A 22,545-nucleotide genomic window follows, 5' to 3' on the forward strand; every position below is an offset into this window, starting at 1 on the left:
GTAATATTCTGAATTGTATTCTTATATGTATTTCTCTTCCCTGTGGAAGTGGATTAAAAAATATATTTGTATCCATTAAAAATACATAACACATATAATTAGTAAAGTTTCCAAAACTGGAATCCGCTCTGGGACAGCACTGGTCTCATGTCCTCCCTTCTGAGCATTGCTTCGATTTTTCCTTAATTTTGTTTAAAAGATCTTATCCTAGCCTAAGAGGTGAGATTGCTGAAGAGCAGTCAGCCCTCTGAAGAAAGCAATAAGCGCTGTGCTGAGAAGAAGTGTCAGGGTTAATCCTCTCCTTAAGGTCATTTTGCTACAATTGTAAGCTGCCAACTCAGATCTGTTGTGTTGACTTCAATTCATTGGCAACTCAATTGTTTACCTTGAGGTTTAAAAAAAAACAAGCAACTGTGTGCAAAAACCGTGGTGCACATTAATGTGGTTGACATTTCGTTGTTATTACAATGTACGTGGCAAATGTAAAAATGATTGACAAGGCAATACTTGTTTTCAAAATGATTGCTTCTCCTCAGGCGTCATCATTTCTGACATTTTAAAACTACCACCACCATTTGTTTCAATGGCAACGTCAACGATACAGAACAACATCCTTCTGTTAAAGCGAGTTGGTGTGGGCTGGGTGTGAAGTACTAACACTGGGAAAGTATTGGCTGTTGTAAAGGTACAGATCAACACGTTGCTATACCTTCCCTTGTAAATAAAAGTTAATTTAAACTTAGCCAGTACAATAAACAAAGCTATTTCTCTCTCATTGACACTAGTATGCCATAACACACATGAAGGTATGCGGTTGTATTGAGACATCCCTTACTGCTGCACTTGAGAATGCAGGTGTGTTGTAAGGCCCTTGTACCTGTAATTATAAAGGCAGGAATTATCTACTGGGGAAAGACTTTCTGAAAGCTGTTGAGTAACATTCCAGCAAGCCTTTGATTTACAGCATACAGAATGTACTTAATCGCACACCTGAAGTACAGCTATGGCCAAAAGTTTTGCATCACCCTATAGAAGGAACTAATTTTGCTTCATAATCTGCTAAATAATGTTAAGTTAACATATTGAATTACATACCGCTTTGTTGTTTTCCAAATAAAAACTGACAAAAATGTAAAAATCTAACATGAAATATTGCACTATTATTATGGCTTCCGGTAGACTTTTGCAATATAATTTTGTAGCTTCTTTGATTACATGTTAAATAAAATATCTAAATTATGTTTCATATCGTTTTTTTTTTTTTAAATTATGTCTCAATCCTAAAATTCGAGGTGATGCATAGCTGTAAAGTATGATGGGAAACTGCAACAACGACACATCCCATTTATTCTGCTACTGTAAATACACAAGAGAGTGGCAGGAAATCTTCAAACACAAAACCGAAAGCCACACACAGGGATGGAAGGGTTAGTGGTTTCAATGGGATCTGAAGATATTACAGGCCTGGTTCGACTATAATCGTCATCACATCCTGAATTTATAAACAACGGTACTGGTTGCCCTGTTATATCCCACTGAGGATTTTGTTAATTGCACAGGAAGCAATGAAATAACATCAAATAGCAATTAGAACCAATAATAACGAGAGCTGGAGTGCTATACCCAGACATGGCTACGTCAAAGAGCCCCTTTCTTTGTCTATGTAATTACATTTGAGAAAGTTGATTTGCGCAGCTACGACCCAAAGACTCAAATCTGATTGAACTGGTCTTGCACTCCAGGTGACATAGCCTTGCTGAAGATCACGTTCAGAGGGAAATGAACTACAAGAGACGAGTAATACTGTGTACTGCACAGTATATAGTGCATTGTGCAAATAGCAGGTACTGTAAGAGCAATTGATAATCGCTATCTTTGTGTATTCTTCTTGTTTAGCTTTCTCTTTGCTTATATTTGCTTGGAGGCAGTGTGGTCCAGTGGTTAAAGTCCAGGGCTTATAACCAGAAGGTCACCGGTTCAAATGTGTGACCCTGAGCAAGTCATTTAACCTCCTTGTGCTGTTAAATCAATGTCCTGTTATAAGTGACTCTGCATATAATGCACGGTTCACAGCCTACCTCTGTAAAGCACTTTGTGATGGTGGTCCACTATGAAAGGCACTATATAAAGATATTATTATTATTGTTATCATTTTCTGATTCAGTGATCACATTCTGGTCTCACACATGTCTTCTCTTTATGTACGCCAGAATGTAACCATTAACTAATATTGGGCACTAAAAATAAAGTCTTGCCAATACTGGAAACAATAACCCTTAAATCATCTGTGCACAATACAATAAAACTCTTCTCTTTCATTGCTGTTACTGAAAAAGGAGTGCCAAGGACTCTGAGCATACAGTTTATAGAACAGATGTCCTGAACTTCTTTTCTCCAGTTCAAGGTGAACAAAAGACAAAATATATATATAAAAAGTGTGACATAGACTCCGTGGCCACTTTATTAGAACCTGTAGATGATATCACAGCCTTAACATAACATGGCATAGACTCCACAAGGTGCTGGAAGGTGTCTAAAGGGATGTTAATCCAGTCAGTCTGCTTATCTTGGCGCCACTTTCCCTTCGTTTTGCCAGTGCTGATACACTCTGATGGCTGATGTCTTGGAGCAGCCTACCAACACGACTCTCCTTTCTGCTGTGGCATCTGCTTGGTGTGCACCCACTATCAGGCCTCCTTCTTGTAGTTTGCAATCGTGCTGCTCCCACTGCTTTGAAGCGTTGGAGGGATCACATGTCGCATCACGTGATCAACCTAAATTGCATCTCTAATTCAGGGCGATGGAAAATCCAGTTGGGTAGTTTAGTGCATATTCCCAGATTCTGATACTTGCAATGACTTGTGCTAAAGAATGTCCTTACCAAGTTTTATCACAAATGGATTAAGAGTTCTATAGATTTTTGCAAAAAATGTAAGTGTGACCTACCTACATACACCAGGGGGTTTCACTGCACTAGGGGACATACTAAACTCAATAATTGAAAGAGTGCCAAAAATGCATTCCCACCCTCTTACTCAGCGGTAGGCGTGCCAAGCCAATGACGTTCATTTCAGCACCTCAGGCAGCTTCGCAGGCAACCACTTGCAGATGTTGTTAGCTGTGGTATTGGTGTCGGGAATGCAATTTCAAGAAATCCCTGCAGCTATTACAGTACATTTTGATTCCTGGAACTGAGCTAGCTGTCCAATTGAAACAAAACACCAAAGGCAAGCCGTGTGCACAGCATAAAAGAGAAACAGGCTCATCTAAGTCAATTCACAGGGTTCTTGTCAAATGCGTTCCTATTGACATTAACATGTCTTCAACAGCCTCAGTAACCTGATTCACACGTGGACAACCTGACAGCACCAGGCCAGGAACATGTGGTTTATTGCATTGCAGGGAGAAAAACAGCCTATCAGGTTTTGTTTATTTAACCAGATGCACGTGGTACAATGCTGTCGGGAAACCAAGATATAACACATGAGAATTACCTAATTTAGCTTTATATAATTATTTGAACCCCCCCCCCCCTCCCAAAGATAGGTATGGAAGCAAGACTGAATGAATTCTCTCTTTAAAAGTGCAGAAGTGGCACAGAACTGCAGAACTGGGGAGAGATAATCATATTAGTGAAAATCACGGTGACTAACCACAGTCAATCAAAAGGGACTTTCATTACAGCTACAGTAATTAAACAAAATCAATAAGGCTTGAATACAGGAAGCACTACCCCCAATAAGCCATAACCAGGGAATTGAAACCATAATAAGCATGAAATACTGGAAATGTACCTTAATAAGCTTTACATGTGGGGTTGATCCCAGTGATCCACGAAGACTGGAAATAGAGGCACAGTTTTGCAACACATTCTTTATGTGGTTATGGGAGATATTTTGGAAAAGACTGATCATAGTGAATTGTGTGCTGATAAAAACTAAACAATTACCATACAGGTAAAAAAGGCTTTGTGTTGTTCTATAAATATATATTTAAACCAAAAAAGACAAATACAATGTTTTAATACAAAAACAAATTAGAAAGTATTCTTGGCATAGGTGCAGAAAGCTGGGCCATGCTATTTACCTGGTGCAGACAGATAAGCCATTGCAAAACTGTACTAAACTGTAAACATTTAAAACCCCTCCATCTGGATTATAAATAGTCAGATACTGTCTTTAAATATTTACTGCATTTTGTCCTTTTCCCACTGTACAAACTTATTCGAGGACGACTTTACATGTTAAATTAGGCTGAAATGGAACAACTTTCCAAATAACCTGTTCTGTGAGAAGCCTGCTCTGAATGTTTTAATAAACAAGTCAATTTCAACACCAACACCGACCTTGACATAGCAACCTGTGCTGTTGCTCTTGTTTGTTGAGCAGAAAATCTGTGGGTGTAACAAACCCCCTTATCTGAAACCTGGTCTATTCAAATACAGCCCTTAAGGCTCCTTTTTCTATATAGAATAGAATGACGTGGAAATAAGGGTTTAATTATTACTAGTGGGAGCAAACATGACCTTGATAACTTACAAAATGCAATCAACAATGTAATCTGTCACAAGCTATCGACAAAAATGTATATTGATAAACAAACACATCTTGTTTTAAATGAGAAGCATTGTAAAAGAAAACAAAACGCTTACCCGATAATTACCTGCAGCCAAGTAGCAGATAATGGGATTCTTTTTTCAAAGTGTATTTTTTAAAGGAGAAAATTCCACGATATTTATACAAAACTGAGACACAAACAACTGGAGAGCACTGAAGAGACCTTGAACAATACAGCATTGCTGTTTGGCTCCAGTTTTGAACATTAACATGTTTTTTAAAATTTCCTTTGATATGAGTTGTTGTTGCAAAAGACTGGAGTAAACACTTTTAAAAGTGTGTGCTGATATATCTGAATCAGATTTTAAAAAGCTGGAAAATATGTTCTGTCAGCTAGCATTTGAACATGAATCTGTATCATTCTAGAGTAGTCTGTAAAGATGCATATATAATATACTGTAATTAGCAGCAGTGTGGCGTAGTGGTTAGGGCTCTGGACTCTTGAGCGGAGGGTTGTGGGTTCAATCCCTGATAGGGGACACTGCTGCTGTACCCTTGAGCAAGGTACTTTACTGAAATTGCTCCAGTAAAAACCCAACTGTATAAATGGGTATGTAAAAATAATGTGAAATCTTGTAACAATTGTAAATTGCCCTGGATAAGGGCGTCTGCTAAGAAATAAATAATAATATGCAGTGTTTCTTTGGCATAGATTTAGAAACCAAACCCCAATTGAAAGAATGTAGTCCACTTTTACATTGGCCCGTCTTTCTGCACCAGAGGAACTTATTGGTTTTATTGAAACATCATCAGACCTGTAAATTGTGCACCAAGTTTCAGAAGTTTTTTTTACATCTTCTCATATTAGGGCTGTTTTTTGTGGTCTAAAACTGCTGAAGATCTTATTGAAAATACATGGTTATTAAGTTATAAAAAGTCCAAACTCTTTTTAAATTGGTCCTAAAGGAAATGGCCTTTACAATCCTAATTCAAATGTAGAGATCTTTGCAGGGCAGTAAATGCTGTAGCTTTGTTTGCTGTATAAGCCGCTGAACAAATTTGGTTAGTTTAAGATTTAGTTATAAACATGTATTGGCAAATTCTAAAATTCCAGTGCAATTCGTGCAGTTTCGTGTTATTTATTAATACACTATGGCTTTTATGGTTTTTATGCAATTTGAGGTTAAGGCTTCATTTAAAAGACTTGTGCGAACAGGCCCGCCTTTAATTCCTCTTTCTATATTTTAACATTTTCGTGTCCAAGTAACAGAAGAAACAGAGCAAAACAGTCGATTCCCCTGGTTGTGTAACTCTGCAGTCAGGAGTGAGGTAAGTACATTTGGTAACACTTTACATTGAGTTTCTAATTATTGTGTATTTACATAGTAGTTACTTAACCCTAACCCTGACCCTAACGCTAACCCTTCTCTGATACATTAGTGTACTTACATATATCCTGCAAAAAGAGATACACGCTATGCAAATTGTAACTATGCATAACAACATTGCAATTATGTGTAATTACATATGAATTTATTATGTAACTACTATGTAACTACATAGTAATTAAAGCCACTTAATGTAAAGTGTTACCGTACATGCAGACACAAGAGGCAGATGTACCATTATGGTGAACTGTAATAAAGACCATACATTTGGAGAGGATACTTGTGTGTAACATTACAATAATGAATGAGTCCAGAGTTGCATGTCCATGTCTTTACTGAACAGTGTATTATTGTTGAGCTCCCCACAAGGACCTCTCGTGTTTCTCTGTTGATCCCACACCTAATTAACAACCATTTACTTCTGATGATAGATGTAATGAAGTAATGCCTTGTTGTTTTGTGGATTAAACATTGCCGTTGCTGGGGGGATTGTTACAATGTTCTTGCACAGCCAGTGATGTATACCTTTGAAAATGCCACAAGCGAGTACAGTATTCAAGCTGGTAGATTTTATTAGGTTCTGAACACAATTTTTAGCAAGGGTAAAAATCCCTGTGAAGATGTGTTTACTACTCAACAGTGGTAGTCAGGTGATGTCAGGTGTTAAGCAGCTATCCAGCTACCTATTCAATGCTGAATCACACACCCACAATCATGAATATTTGATTCTTCCAAGAATTTTCACACAGGACAGCGCCAAGTGTGGAGTAAGAATACACTGAAGAACCAGAATGCCAATTTTAAAAGGCCTATCCCATTGGGGTTAATGAAAAGGCATGCTAATCATTTTAAATCTCTTTGATAAAGCAAGCACAATTAAGAGAAGATATGCATAATACTACCACAAGCCAGCTTGATTCACTTGTTTGGAGTATGAATACAAAAATGTTTTTAAAAAAAACACAGCCAGTTAATTCAAATGGCTATCCCATATCCTCCATATCGCATCAAGGTCATGAAAATGCATATTAAAGATTGAAGCAATCAAAACTAACTGGGGATATGCATTGCCCCAAGCCTACGTGATTGAAAGACCAAGGCGCAGCTTTTACAGGTCAGCCAAGGCAGGATGAAGGAAGACCAGCGACCTGGATACAATTGCAAAGGAGATGCTGGTGACATGAGGGGAAAGACCACCAGAACTTTTGGGGCAAGGTGGGCTTGGTCCAAAAGATTAGTAAGGCAATCACATTTTGACAAAGGATTATGGCAAGCCACCAAATAAAAAAAAAATAAAAAAATGACTCATTGAAGTTAGATATGTGTCATACAATATTCATATATGACAGCGATTCCTTGCACACACGTGTCAGCTGAGTTTTTGAGTGCCTTAACTGTTTATCCAAGGGGTCCCAGTGGAAACACTCGATTAGTCTTGTATATAAACAAATATGCATTTACAGTAATGTGAATCAGCAACTGGGTGTGCTTCCACACTCGTAAAAAAAAAAAAAAGAAAAGAAAAAAAAAGTACTTCTTAGTTTGCTGAATGTTCTCTGTGTCATTCCTCTCTGGAATGATTTACTTGACCACATTGCCTTGTTAACCCATTCCTGGATAATGTCTACTCCTCTGCCTCTGGTAAGAGAAGACGCAGCTACTGTAATTAACATGGGGAAACTGTGTCCCTGTTCAACCTGGAGATACGGAATGACAAAACTGCAAACCAGGGCTGTGCGGACACTCAGCTTTTCACAGTACACTAATTCTCTTTAAGTTGTAGGTCTTAATTAAAATGGAATAAAACCTCTTACAATTTGGTCATTAAACAACAATATAAAATCATTTGGATTTCTCTTCCTGGTTAGCAGTTTGCTTCCAGTATTACAACCCTGCTAGATAATTCAGTTAATTTAGTTTTTATTTTTATTATTATGTTAAAGGGAATTATTTGGAAAGTCACATCATCTACACAGCTCTGCTGCAAAACCTTCTTTAGATACACAAGCACGCAGGCTTTAGTATGGTATGTATTTGAGTTAAACAGTCAAAAAGTAAATCTTTAAATCCATGGAGCTTAAAGCCGTGCCTGTGTGCAAAACTGTGAAGACCGGGTGGTGTTGTGTCTGTGTAAGGCAGTGTTGTGTGACACACGGCCGTTACGGATTCTGTCCCCTTTCGGTGAGATGAGATGAGGTTAAAAGCTCTAAAACCATGAATGCAGACGAGCCCTGCTCTTTTACTTTGTGGTGAAGATGATCACTTGTGGTGCACAGAGGTCGCCGGTTCATGCCCAGCCTCTGCCCTGTTACACCTGCAGCACCAACCAATGTGAAAAGGGAAATTAACAATGCCAATACAGCTGTAGTAATAGAGGAACAGAAGTCATCACAATTACTACTCTGTGCTCTAAATCTCTCAGAAAAGCATTGCAAGATCATAGGGTCCTCTTTAACTCTATATGTCCTTTCAGTGTTTTGCACCATGTGTGATTTAATGAACCACTTATTAATATTACTACATACATTAAAAATACAGTAAAAAAAAAAAAAAAGAAAATGTCACCAAAGTTATTTTAATCTGCATTAAAAAATAGACCCCATTATAGGTATGAAAAAAGCATGGAAAGCTGAGACAATTACCATGATAACGTTTTGTACTGGCTTTTGTTTGAGCCAGCAACTGATTTTTTAAATGTGTTTATAACGCTCTAAATATCAGGTGTTGCTTGATGCTGTTGCTTTGTGCACCTCTAATAAATGATCCTTTTTAAAGAGCTGTAAGTGTTCTACTCTTTCCTACAAAACACACACACACATACAGTATATATACACACACACATATATATATATATACACACACACACACACACACATATCTTGTGAGCTTGTTAGTTGTCGGTTTGAAGGACAAAGTGCTCTGTGTGCTTTTCAGTAATATGCCATAGCTTTGGCGGCCCTGAACTTTTGTATTGAGAACCACCCACGCCTTGGTGAGATGCCAGAGTGAGTAACTGCACCCAAATGGGGCTCCTGCCAAGAAGCCCTGAATCTCTGATACTGACAGTCTATGGAAACTTACTTTTTTCAGTTAAGATTAATAAAACAATGATGAAAAATGGGTTTGCAATTATTATGTTTTCATATATTATTTTGGTAACACCTTACACTGTGTCTCAAATAACTGTGCATCTACATAGTAGTTACTTAGTAAATACATGTGTACTTACACATCATTACAATGTTATTATGCATAGTTACAATGCACTTAATGTGCACATCTTTTTTTATAACATGTGTAAGTACATAATTGTATCAGAAAAGGCATAGGGTTAGGGTTAAGGATAGAGTTAGGGTTATAAAGATGTACACATTAAGTACATTGTAACTATGCATAATAACATTGTAATTATGTGTAAGTACACATGTATTTAATAAGTAACTACCATGTAAACACACAGTAATTAGAGAGACATAATGTAAAGTGTTACCATTATTTCTTTATCTTCAAATTGTTTAGCATGTGTTTTATTCCATTTGTATGGAAACCTTGAAATACTTGGAATATGATTTGTAGCATGAAGATAAAAGTTTAGACAAACTGTCCAATTCAAGCAACTTGTCAGCTGAGAAAAACTTAAAAACTAAATGAATGCGATGAAAAAGTGAAGGTTGAATTAGTTAGGAGGATCTTAATACCGCTCTTTAGTTCAATACAAGTCAATACAGTGTTTCCACCCTGGGCTGATTCATTAAACCTGCTGTTAATATTGCTGCATACATTCAAACAAATCCACATAGACCAACAAAAAACTTATTTACAAAGTTCAGGGTGACATTATTAAGATCATTACAATGGGCCCATCAGGATTAAAAAAAATGAATCAGCATGTGCTCTCTATTTCAAGCATTGGTTTTGTCCTAAAACCCTTTTTTAAAGCTAAAAGTTAATTGCACAGGGCCACAAAAAGATCTAGTATTCCAGTGTTATTTAGTTAAACATTCATTTACATTTAAATGGATGTAGGGAAGGACTGTAGATGTTTTGCATTTTAAAAAAAAGAAAGAAAGAAAAGGGGACAATGCAGTCGGAATGTCTTTGGCAAATCCAGACTGGTCGGCTCTGTCAGCATTTTCTTTTTTTTATTTCATACAAGTTTAGACGGTGGACTCTGCCAATTCTGCATTCCAAGGCAGGATGAGTCCTGCTTTCCTAAAAAAATAAAAAATAAATAAAAAGAAAGACCATAAAAGATTAGGCTGGGAAAAAAAGTTATTGTACATTCATTTGGCGCAGATTGAAAAAAAAAAAAAAAAACAATCCCTTTCCCAGTTTCACTTTTAATGGTTGACAATAACCTCTTTTATTGCTCATGTATAAAACTATCAGCAGGACCGGTGCGGTTAGAAGAATCGTTTACAGCTAGTAATTGGTATGAGTTTATCTTACTTTATTACGTCAAACCGCTTCTCAAACAAGGTGAAGGTTTGTTACGCAATCATTCAAGCAATCTACGGGAAATTAAATTATAAAACCACTACTGTAGGAACATTGGTGCTTATTCATCCATGATCTGTACAGCTTCCCATCGTGTGTCATGGTCTTATATTTCAAAATGGCCCATGGATATGTAGTATTGAAATCAAGCAAGCCCACTGTGCGACTCTCATCCCAGAGGGAATACTTCTTTCTGGATGACTTCAAATATGTTCCAGCAGGCCTTGAAGGTCTAACTATGGCCGAATTGTTTGCTTTAAAATTGTGTAATACTGAAGAGGCTTCTGGCAGCTGTGTACAGCCCTCGGATTAATACAACAGTGGATGGTAATAAACCTTGCTCTTCGATTTACACTGTTCTTTAAACCAAGGAGTTCAGGCCTGATCAACAGTACCTTCATATCTTAGGGAAAGCTGCATGTGAATTTACCAACTACAAGGTCTATCTAAATCACCAAATACTTTATTACTCTGGTGCAGGGGTGTCAATTGCAGCAGTTTTAACCGCCCCCGGGTGCAAGTGGGGCAACTGTACCCAGACTCTGAACATCCATGCTTTGAATAGCATCTGTTACACAGAGAGAATCATTACAGTCGTCCAGCTGGGGGACTGAATAGCTAATCTGCAATGGGATAGTGACTTTAGGGTTAGAATACAGGGGCACAGTAGGGACTCCTGGTACAGTGGAGGTTCTGTGACTATTTTCCTTAGGGCAACGCAAGTGAACTCCTTCCCCACTAAAACACATAAGACCAAGAGAATTAGAAAAAATAAAGCTTTATTCCAGGATAACAGTTTCAGGTTCAATGATGCGCAGTTAAAAATAGCTGCTACACAAGCTCCTCCTTTCGTGCCAGAAGCATCGGTGTACAATCGGTTTTCTCAAACACAGTATACACAATCTCATTCAGCAGAGTAATTCGATACACTGAAGATAGTTTCTCATTGCCAAAGTACAAGATTCCAATGCAAAGGGACCTGAGATGCACAATGACAACATACAACAAAATAATACATTCCTATTTACAATCGGATGCCCATTGAAACAGGGTGACAGTGTAGATTAGACTGTAAGCTCTGCTTCACCAATGGCACACAGAAAACAAAACAAACAAAAAGGACACAATGCTTCAACGATCCACACAGCAGAACCTTGATCCCAATAAAAGCTTGATGCTTGCATCTGGTTTATCAAAGAAGGTTAAAAAATATGTATACATAGAAATATAGATTTTTAGACTTTCAGGAACGCTACAATATTAAGATACATGTATTTTTACAAAAACATTATACTTTTCCCCACATATGCAGTAGGACACTGCAGTGACTCCTATCTGAATCATTGTGACAGTTTTACTTTCCCTTTTTCCAGTATATTCCTTAAAACGAATATATTTATCATATGACCAATGCTATTCTGATATCACTGCTCAAAAGAACTCAACTACATCATCATCATCATCATCTAAACACTTACTTTCCACTCCAAGATCACCTGCAGATGTTTTCAGTTGCTTTTTCTTCTTACCACAGAAAGAACGGCAAAGCAAACCATCCTAATCAATTAACCCCCATTCCCAGAACAAATGCTGTAAATTCAACATTAGTTTTTGAAGTCAATCAAAAAAAAAAGTGAGGAAAAGACATTAGATACACACTCGTTGACGGCCAAAAGGTAGAAAGACGGCTCTGTCTGTATCGAGGCACAGCTTCGCCATCTTTATTTAAAGTTTAAACAATTTTACAAAGCAGCTGGTCCACAAGAAAAAGGGGCATCAGTTTTCCACAATCGAAGGACAGAGAGCCCCCACGTCTTCTCAACTACTCTCAGCCAATGGGAGTTCTTTTCAAGGTCTCCCTTACTCAGGCTAGCCAGAACAAAGACTGCAAATGAGAACCTTCAGAGAGGTCAAGTTACTTTGCTATCTTCTCAGCAGGGGTCACACACTCCCCTCTGCTCCACAGCCAGCGCTTCAGTCCTCTGTGTCTGGCTGGACCCCCAGCATGACGTGCAGCTCTTCAGCAGAGTAGCCCAGCAGGTTCTGGAGGTCGCAGACGAAGCGGTACACGTAGCGTTTTCCCGAGGTCTTGTGGATGATGTTCTTGTCGTAGTAGTACCGCAGTCCCCGGCTAAGCTTCTCATAGTTCATCTTGGGCTTGTTCTTACGCCGGCCCCAGCGACGGGCAACCTGGAGGACGAGAAGAGACATGGTGCTCAGCTCCTCTTTCTAAACACGGGCCTACACCCTAGAACGGATCACATCTGTAATGACACCAACCACTATCCTCGCTTGAACAACTATAGCGCTCTGGTTCTGTGGTAAAGCCTCAAAACAGTGGGGTTCAGAAGGCAATGGCTTCAGACACAATGCAGCAATGTTTGGCATTAATTAAAATTCAGTGGCATATTCAGTAGTTTTTGTTGGCATTCAAAGCTGTACACAATTACACTTTGAAATTCATTTGTCTGTACTTGTGAAGCACTTAAAACGTCCCATCTTTGTACTGAGTAATCCATCACTTTATGACCAAGCTATGATATGCTGTGCCCGAGAGGCAGGATAATGAGCTGCGAGTCACATTTCCTTCAATTAATGACAAGCAAATGAGAAAAATATCTTCATCATTCTCCTATTTGTATTATCTAACTTCCTCCCAAACTTCCCCTTCCCCTATGCACTGCCCTGCGTAAAGGATGGTGAGACAGAGTGAAACAGTTTTGCATACGGCTTGTGTAAATCTGGTGTGTGTGCACTGCTGTACTGTAATACATATCAACAAGCCAGAGTTTCCATATACCTTAACCTACCTCATCTGGGTCAGTCAGCTTGAACTCCCATCCATCCCCCGTCCAGCTGATGAAGGACTGGCAGGATTTATCTGTCAATAACTCCAAAAGAAACTGCCACAGTTGGATTGGCCCACTCCCTATAGAATGGGCAAAACATTTTATTAAGGAAAGCAGTCACAGTTTCAGGAATGATAGATAAAACATCAAACTGTAGTCTTATTAGGCCAAATATAATTCAACACAAATACACATTGATAAAGTCCAATGGTTACCGAATGATACCATGACAACGCGTCTTACCGGTGAATCCGGCGAGAACAGCCGCTGGGATGAAGGGCTTGTCATGCTCCGTTGCGTCATTCCTCTCCTGGATGTAGTCTTTGAAGGACAGACCCTGCTTGTTGACACACAGGGTGCCCGCGCTGCAGTCCTCGTCGAAGCTGTCGTGGGATGGAACCCTCTGCATGTCTGCCAGGGAGGACTGGCTGCTCCAGGACTGCAGCTGGGAGTCCGTGCTATCAAAGCTGTCCATGCTCTCCAAGGAGTCCTGATCTCTGGAGTGAACTGCACAACCGGAGAGAGAAGACAGGATGGGCTTTACTTTCCTTTCTAGATTTAAAATAGTTTACAATAGGGTGAAGCACCAGGTTTAAAATATGCTTTGGAGAACTAATTAATTAATAAATAAATGCATACATAGTGGATACCAAGCTTACACTTAAATGGTACAAACCCGAGACAAAACTGCGATGGCATGCCAATGCTATCATGCGGTGTGCTACTGATTTAAACACTTACATGTCTTTCCGATTCCAAGGTTTAGGCTCTTCCTGGGTAAGTCCTGGTTTATCGGGAAGTAATTCACGTTGACCGTCTGCACCTGGGGTTTGGGAAACGCCTGGTATTCCAGGTCCAGGATGTTAGGGACAGACGTCTTCTCCAAGTTTTCAAACAGCTCCCTCAGCAAACTAGTTGCTGTGTTATCAGGTATTTGGAGCGAACACAGAGTCTGATCCAAACTGAAACCTATTAAAAAAATAAATAAATAAATAAATAATAATTAAAAAAGTTAAGGTCAAGTTACACTAAACCCATATACAAATGTAGACTGCAGTGGTCCTCTAAATGTTCTGTTATTGAGAGTACAGGGCAGTACATTGCAATGGCTCTGGTTCCCCTACCAATGCATCAGTATTGCAATATTCCAGATTATGTTGGCTGCTGGCATGGGCACAACACTCACTGGTCTAGTTGGCACAAATATGCCCACCGACACTTTCAATACATTTTGATCCAATACCGTTTGACTAATACAGCTCATAAAGTTGAAGAAAGCTCACTTTGACTAACTTCCTCAAGTGACCTATTTTAAAATAGGATTTTAAAAAGAATCTGGGAATCTTGTGCATTGGGATTATAAGACTATAAAAAAGATGTCCGTCACTTCTATTCAGCTGACCATTTGTAAAGGCGTTTATCATTGAGAATGTCATGTGACGCAGCTCACCAATGGCCTTGTTGTTGTTGTTGTTGTTGATCCAGCTGGAGACAGATACAGTTGGGAATGTGTTGTTAAGATACTGGGTTTGATGCTTCTCACTGCAATCTGTAAAAGCAGCACAAAATTTGATTATATTGGATTCTGGAATTAGTCATAAAACATCTGGGATATCATTTACTTCTCTCCTCCTTGGAGGGCTTACTGACGTTCGGATGGATTTTAGTGCTCTTAACATGACTATTACTGCACATCCTACAGATGTTACGGCTGTTTTGCTGCATTGAAATTAAAAACAAAAAAACAAACAAAAAGTATTTATGGAGGGGAAAAAAAATACTTATTTAAAACAATACATATGAATGGCTTTGAGGACAGTTACCTTTCATCATCTGTTCCAGGTGCTCCCACAGGATGTCTCCCACGAAGTCAGGTGCCAGGTCCAGGAATCGGTCCTTTCCCAGGTCACACAGTGCCCGTCCTGTGATGTTAAACTTCTGGAAGTTGACGTTGGCCAGACTGAACTCACTGGCTGCCCAGCACAGCCACTGGTAAACCTGCTGCTCGCTCCAGCCTCGTGGGTCTGAGGCACAGAGGAACACAAGGGAATGGATCTCAGTTAGTATGCACACAAGTAGTGATGCTATTGTGGCAACCGGGATTTAATCATACTTAAAGCTATGGCCGAACGTTTTGCATCACCCTATAGAATTAACAAATTTTGCTTCATAGTCGAATGAAACCTGAATACCGTTAACATACTGAATTACACGCCACTTTGTAGTTTTCCCCATATACTTAATGAACTGCCAAATTAAAAAATATGACATTTTGAAATCTAGCATGAAATACTACCATTATGGCTTCTGGTAGACTTTTGTAATATCATTTTCTAATTACATGATGTTAAATAAAATATCTAAAATTATGTTCATACAGGTTTCTTTTTTTTTCTAATGTCTCAATCCTAAAATTCATGGTGAGCCAAAACTTCTAGCTGTTTATTCAGACAGACAAAAGGCTTTAACATTAACTAAAACTATAGAAAACTGTACAGACAAATCTAGACCACAGACAGAAACAGTGGAGCTGATTGTCACCCACCATTGGGGATGGCAAGGCGGCGCTGCTCCTTTGCAAAGCCGCTGAAACTGTCCTTCAGAGCCTGGCTCATGACTGCCTTGCTGCAGGGCGTCAGGAGGGGTACATTGTAGGTACAGAGGTCTGAGAAACACAGTGAACACAGGAAGAAAGGGGATTATAGCAGAGGAATACTGCTAGCTTCTCAATTCATTTTGCATTTTTGCACTTTTTTTCTAGCAAGAACGATTCTGTGTACGTTCGCATAAGCTACTTCTCCATTTCCTTGAAAATGGTTTTTATCTTCCCTGCACCCTACAGTGTAGTTATTAACATGCACGACTCCCATGACAGCACTCAGAAACCACTGCTGAGTATGAACTGACAAACCAGTGGAACTTTGAAACAATAGATCCCAAACCAATGGAATTTTTAAATCCAACAAAATGCTATTTATCTTTTTGGTTTCAAGCATTATTAAATGTCTTCCTGAATGTCGCTGTAGTCTGTCACAGCTTGAACACTGATACTGCATTCCCTTTTGTTTTTAAAAAAGACGACACCAATAAGACCAAAGTTTCTTTCTTAAATCATCTTACCGTCCGATATGGAGTCGAGTGCTGAAGGCACTTCCTGGACGGACTGCTCATTGGCACCAGGTAAATAAAACCTAGCAAATAATGAAGTCGGGTCCTCACAAGTGTCAAATGCTGTCTGACGCTGGAAAAAAAGAAAAAAAAATTAAAATGTGATCGGAATGCAAAAAAAACCCCCAAAACACTGTACAGGTCAAGCCAAAATGTGAACTCGCATTCCTGTTACTGTACACTATCTGGCATGGTTGATATCTTATCCAATGGCAATAACTTATTCTAATTGATTCCCAAGCACTGATCCCCACAGTCTGATTGTCAGGCTGACATTAGCATTGCACAACAGGCTGCTTTGACTGCAAGCCAGCTCCAAAGCAGGTCCTGTAATCCTTTAGTGTGGATCAGAGGGGCCCAATGCCAGCCCTAAAATCCATTACAATGAGGCCTAGGCCTAGTGTGACTGAAACGCCTTCTTTTAAAAAAGTTACTTGCAAAATCTACTGATTTTCTGCAACGCAAACAACCCCAAACTCAGGAGAGCACAGTGACTGTCAGTCACCGCTAATGGCTTTTCATTTACAAAGCTGCGTGGGTGTGAGCTGCACAGTCCAAAAAGCAATTCAGCCACCTTTTCCTTCTATACAGTACAATCAGGCCTTCTTGTCAAGAACTATATATTATTATTATTATTTATTTCTTAGCAGACGCCCTTATCCAGGGCGACTTACAATCGTAAGCAAAAACATTTCAAGCGTTACAATACAAGTACAAGTAATACAATAAGAAGGAACACATTCCAATTTATATGGTCTAATGATTCAGTTTTAAATTGAACTAGTACAGCTTTTATTTCTCCATTTGGTTCTTTAAAATAAAAAAAATAATAATAATAATTTGGTTTCAGTTTTTAAATTTGAAATCCTTTTCTAGTTTGGATTGCACCTCAGGCCCACTTGCTCCTCTGGGTGCATTTAAATTAAAAGGTAAGGCATCTCCCACACACACACACAACAGGCTGAGAAACAGTGGTAATCTTCATAAACACGCTTGCTTGCTGGATAAATATTGGCCTAAGTGTTCCCTGTGTAAGTCAAAACACAGAGCAACAGTACAGTAAAGCTCCAATGATGCCTGCTGCTGCTTCACTGCTTTCATTTCAGCAGGGAGTGAAAACCTGCAGTGGGTGTAGAGTATCGTATCACAGGTGTTGGCACTAACAGCTCTTGTGTTTGCTATGATAGTGAAGATACTACCTGCAGAAATACAGTCACTTAACACCAGGAGCTTGTGTGCCAAGAAAGCGTGGGTTTACAATTGATTTAGTCTGTCTCCATGAATTCTCATTTACATTGTAAACTTGTCAGCACAAAAAAAAAAAAAAAACAAAGAAACACAACTGAGGAAAAACAAACAACTGTAAATGTTCTAATGCTGTTTTGTTGCACAATACTTTTAGAGAATGTGCACACTGTCTGGGGGGAGGGGGGATTTATGGAGCATCAGACTCCTGTTGCATAGCAGATTCACCTACTATAGGTTTAGATATGTGCTTGAATAGCCACAGTGAATAGGTAACAAGCTCAGGCGTATCTTATTAAAAACTCCTAGTAAAACCAGGAATGGTTCCAACTGCTATGCAATGGGAGTTTTATTTCCATCCCTAAGCATGTACTTCACCTGAGCCGCACCTTCAATTTCTGTGAGAACCGTGTGGGTCCTGTGTTGTGTTCAATGAGCAAATAAAGTCTGGGAAACAAAACGATCTACAGCAGCGTAGCACAGCTAATGCGAGGTTTTTTGATGCAACGGGTCATTGATTAAATAAATAAAAAGGCACATCATTCAGATTTGCATTCTATTTATATACATTACACACACGCACACGCACACGCACGCACGCACACACACACACACTGCTGGCTCTCGATGAAAGAACCGATGAAATGTAAGAAGGAAATATAGTACCAGTAGTTGTGTAATGTGTTTTCTTTCATTACTAATATGATGAGCATTTTTCGAATTCCAATGTTACGCAAGACCCTAACACACCATTAGTTCTTTTAAGAAATCCAAGTACAGTATTAAAGCACTGCCAGCCACAGTCCTATTCTAAACATGTGAAAAGCCCTTCACCACGCCTCTTCGATCCACTTTGCATTTCACAAGGTTGGACATTTATGTATTTGCAAACCTGCATATTGTTTTTCAGAGGAAACTACTGAGCCCACCAGAATATTCACCTAAAGAAGCTCCCCACAGGAGATTCAGTATTCCATTGCACACACTGTACAGCATAGTTTGAATTGCATATACAACACATTTTCAATGGGTCCCCCCACCAAAAAAATAAAATAATGGGATGTGATTTTGAATTCACTACAACATAGAAACTACTTTACCCCAAACCTTTAACTTAATCCTAATCTGTCACTTTGCAAAACTGCTATTTAGAGTCACCCCCCCCCCCCCCCAAAAAAAAATAAAATAAAATTCTCTATGCAACTGGTGCTATTCAAAGTGTGAACCTTCCCAGAGCACTAACTGACATCCTGCTAACATTTCTATTACCACACATATCATCTCAACACTTTTATCATACATTGGTACCAACCTTGAGAATGCCTCGGTAGCTATTGGACATGGGAGCCACCTGGTCCAATCCAAGGTCACACATAATGGATCTAGAGGGGATGAGAATAAAGAGTATCTTACATGAGATGGGGCAATGAGAAGCTGGGCTGCCATTTACCTCCTGGTGTGCGCTGAGACAGACACCTGTGAAAACACCCTGCTACAGAAGACAAAGGGTTACATTGGCTCACCTTTTCCAGCACAGGTAACTTCTTGCATACAACGTTCTCCCCAAAATAAACAGTCTTTCAGCCACGTATTACATGTAAACTGGCTGTAAACTAGCCCGTTCTGTTAATCAATTTTTTTTTCTCAAAGAACTACCTTCTTCGTTTGCGTTTTTAACATGTGTGCAGGCAAAGTGACTTTTTTTAAAATTTATTTTTTTAACCTCTTAACAAAACACACGTACAGTCTAGCTAAACAGATGCGAGCTCGCATTATTCATTTCAGTGTGTCAGAAAAATGAAATTCCACCAAACAGCTCAAACTGGCCTCATAATTCACTCAAATCCCACATCAAAAGACCCAAATTCCAATGTAATTGAAAGACTGCGAGACGTTTTGTGGTTTTCAGTTAGGATCGCTTATAATTATGGAAAAAGACCGAGAAAACACTTAGAAAAAAGTTTTGCCAGTACGTGTATGCTTTATAATCACATCCAGACGCTGGCTATTAATAGGCCGATATCTGCTCTCAAGTTTTCTAAACATGCACATACCATTTCCCTTTTAAAAGCTTTGAGAAACTTAACTATTTGTTTAGATATTGTTACTTCGTTGGACTTCTTGCTGTTGTCAATTGTGATAAGAATGCCCTTCATACTGGTCACACTTCCATTGAAATGAAACTGCCGTGACTCAGTCTGCGTCACCACGGAGTAGGTGGTTCCCGATTCAGTGCACAATCAAACACGCGTCTTATTTATTGATTCTACAATAACAATACCATTTATGAATGATTAGTAAAGGTGTAGTTCTCAGTCAGTCATATAACACCTTGCGTACCAAAAAAAAAAAAAAAAAACATCCGACATCGGACTGCTGTTTTTTTTAAACGGCCGTATATGCGTATGTTTACAGATAAGGTAAACCAATGACTAGTGGTGAATGACTAATCAGTCCCCGGAAACAGACCATATATGTATGTACTCCGACACCGCAGGGAGAATAGCAAAAAGAGAAAAGTAGCAATTTGTTACGACTAGCATTCAACACATTTGCTAAATCTTAAATCGTCATCGTAGTAGAATACACAGAAGATAGCCTCCTGTAAATATATACAGTCTTTGTGTTATGGGTTTAGAACTAATAAGAAATTGCTGTGCTATATATTGAACCAAGGAAATTAAAAAGCTATTTACTTATAATCATATATTTTATAATGAGGTGGAGAAAGAATGTGTTTTTCAACACACTTCCATTACGAAACAAAAAAATATCTGAAAACATCCAAACTTTGTATAACTTTTAGTAGCTTGATTGATTTGCAAAAATAATAAATCCGACCTAAAATTAAACTGGACAGTTAATGTTTTTTATTTTATTTTTATTTTATTTAATTGTTTAAATATAAACATCATCATAGTAAACTGATCTAGTTCAACTCGCAAACAAAATCACAAACGATACAGAATGCCGGATAACAAAACATTACATCAGCAAAACCTGGCCAAAGACATCTTGTAGCTGTATACTTATGAAATGAAAATATCCACTTATTAAACCGCACCAAATAACCACGCTCATTAGGACACCTGTGAAGACGCCTACCTGTTGAAGGCACTTGTAGTCAGGGAATCTCGCTCTTCTTGCAGAAGATCTGATAATTGTACAAGATAGATATATCCAACAGAGCAAGACGATAGTTAGCCCAACGAAGTATCTCACACAGTTTAGATTCCGTAAAGAATGATATTTCTTTGTTGTTGTGTGGTGAAAGCAACGATACAGTTGAAAAGCAATTCGCGGTTAGTCTGTCAACTTGCTCGTGTTAAACATCCACTGTATACCTTATTGAATGAGCAAGCGGGGATCGCACAGCCTGTTTCATAGTATTCTCTTAACATCGGGGCGGGGCCTCTGTGAACAATGATCTGCCATTCTTAATCCTGTGTTGGTGTTACATCATCATCATTCATCTCTCGAATGCGAAGGATTGTGAACTTCTTCCATTTAATACTAAGAACCTTGCCTAAACGAGAGTACTGCACTTAGTACGCGTTGTAATACACGCAGAACCTATGCTACACTACTATACAGCAGAGGGATAGTATTTTGATTTACATAAATTAAGCAGAGAGCAAAGAGACAGATAGATAGAAAACATGTAACTATTTGTGAACTACATGAACAGTGAATTAGGTGGTATACACTGCCGCTGTACTCATTCACACCATTATACTGTACACGCAAAACTCGTGTTTAAAATGTATCCATAACTTCAACACACTTAGAAGTCAAACCTATAAATTGGTTGATTTAGGGATCAACCCAGCCAGGATAAACTCGCAGATTTGACATCAACCCCCTCTGGATTGCATCATAGGTGCTTAATGCAATCCAGGGGGGGGCTTACTAATGCTGTAATGAAATCCAGCTGTGGTTTATCCCATCTGGGATACAGGTTCATCAAATCCACCCAAATTTTATTCAGGGTCTCTTTGGACCTTTTTTAGACCTAGAGTTTTGTAAGTTTTAACTTTAAATTCTAGTGTTCAGATAAGAAATATATGAATATTCTGTATCTTTATTTATTTCTTAGCAGACCCCCTTATCCAGGGCGATTTACAATTGTTACAAGATATCACATTATTTTTTTTACATACAATTACCCATTTATACCGTTGGGTTTTTACTGGAGAAATCTAGGTAAAGTACCTTGCTCAAGGGTACAACAGCAGTGTCCTCCACCTGTGATTGAACCCACGACCCTCCGGTCAAGAGTCCAGAGCCCTAACCACTACTCCACACTGCTGCCCTGATAGATAGATAGATAGATAGATAGATAGATAGATAGATAGATAGATAGATAGATAGATAGATAGATAGATAGATAGATAGATAGATAGATAGATAGATAGATAGATAGATAGATAGATAGATAGATAGATAGATAACTTAGAAAATTATTAAAAATGCGATTGAACAGTATAAAATGATGTGTTCCAAATCAATTATGTTTTGAAAAAAATGTTTTTATATTGCCCAGGCTATATATATACAGAACAAAATGTATCTAGTTTCCTGGCAATTGAATTGGCTGTTTAATCGCAGGAATGGAGGAATTTAATTTAAATGACCAAAATAGTTTCTTAGATGATTCACTGGAGACTCTGTAAGTGTCATTGTGAATTAGCACACAACCAGCCATCAACTGTAACAGTCAGCAAATGAGAGGAGATTAGCAGATGATTTTCCACTCAGCACCTGAAGGTGTGTGGGTGGGAGGGAACGTGTGGACAGGCTGCTAACTTGAAGACACAGTCTCATTTTTACAGACACACAGGG

At 38.7% G+C, this 22,545-nt stretch overlaps 1 protein-coding gene across 3 annotated transcripts; it reads right to left on the reverse strand.

Moving 5' to 3' along the window:
- Positions 1–11,203: 11,203 nt before the first annotated feature.
- Positions 11,204–21,086, reverse strand: LOC117406359 (protein C-ets-2-like). 3 transcript variants are annotated; one of them, XM_034010322.3, is made up of 10 exons: positions 20,809–21,086; positions 19,016–19,085; positions 16,411–16,531; positions 15,836–15,955; positions 15,114–15,314; positions 14,741–14,839; positions 14,032–14,259; positions 13,534–13,797; positions 13,252–13,370; positions 11,204–12,631 (listed from the first exon to the last, which is right to left on the reverse strand). In XM_034010322.3, exons 2-10 carry the CDS (start codon positions 19,076–19,078, stop codon positions 12,416–12,418), a joined length of 1,431 nt encoding a protein of 476 aa, XP_033866213.1. In that variant the 5' UTR covers positions 19,079–19,085; positions 20,809–21,086; the 3' UTR covers positions 11,204–12,415. The 3 variants fall into 3 exon arrangements, with proteins under 3 accessions (XP_033866213.1, XP_033866214.1, XP_033866215.1); XM_034010323.3 differs by lacking the exon at positions 20,809–21,086 and adding an exon at positions 19,791–20,020; XM_034010324.3 differs by lacking the exon at positions 20,809–21,086 and adding an exon at positions 19,227–19,741.
- Positions 21,087–22,545: the final 1,459 nt, after the last annotated feature.

Source organism: Acipenser ruthenus, chromosome 9 (genome assembly GCF_902713425.1).
Source record: "Acipenser ruthenus chromosome 9, fAciRut3.2 maternal haplotype, whole genome shotgun sequence".
In the NCBI taxonomy this organism is placed as follows: domain Eukaryota; kingdom Metazoa; phylum Chordata; class Actinopteri; order Acipenseriformes; family Acipenseridae; genus Acipenser; species Acipenser ruthenus.

Excerpts from the sequence above, each read along its gene's own strand:
- LOC117406359 (XM_034010322.3), bottom strand. The coding sequence starts at position 19,078 with ATGTGTGACCTTGGATTGGACCAGGTGGCTCCCATGTCCAATAGCTAC. Across the intron at positions 15,956-16,410 it reads ACTCGACTCCATATCGGACG|ACCTCTGTACCTACAATGTA; the intron begins GTAAGATGATTT and ends TGTGTTTCTCAG. Across the intron at positions 14,260-14,740 it reads CAACAACAACAAGGCCATTG|GTTTCAGTTTGGATCAGACT; the intron begins GTGAGCTGCGTC and ends TTTTTTTAATAG.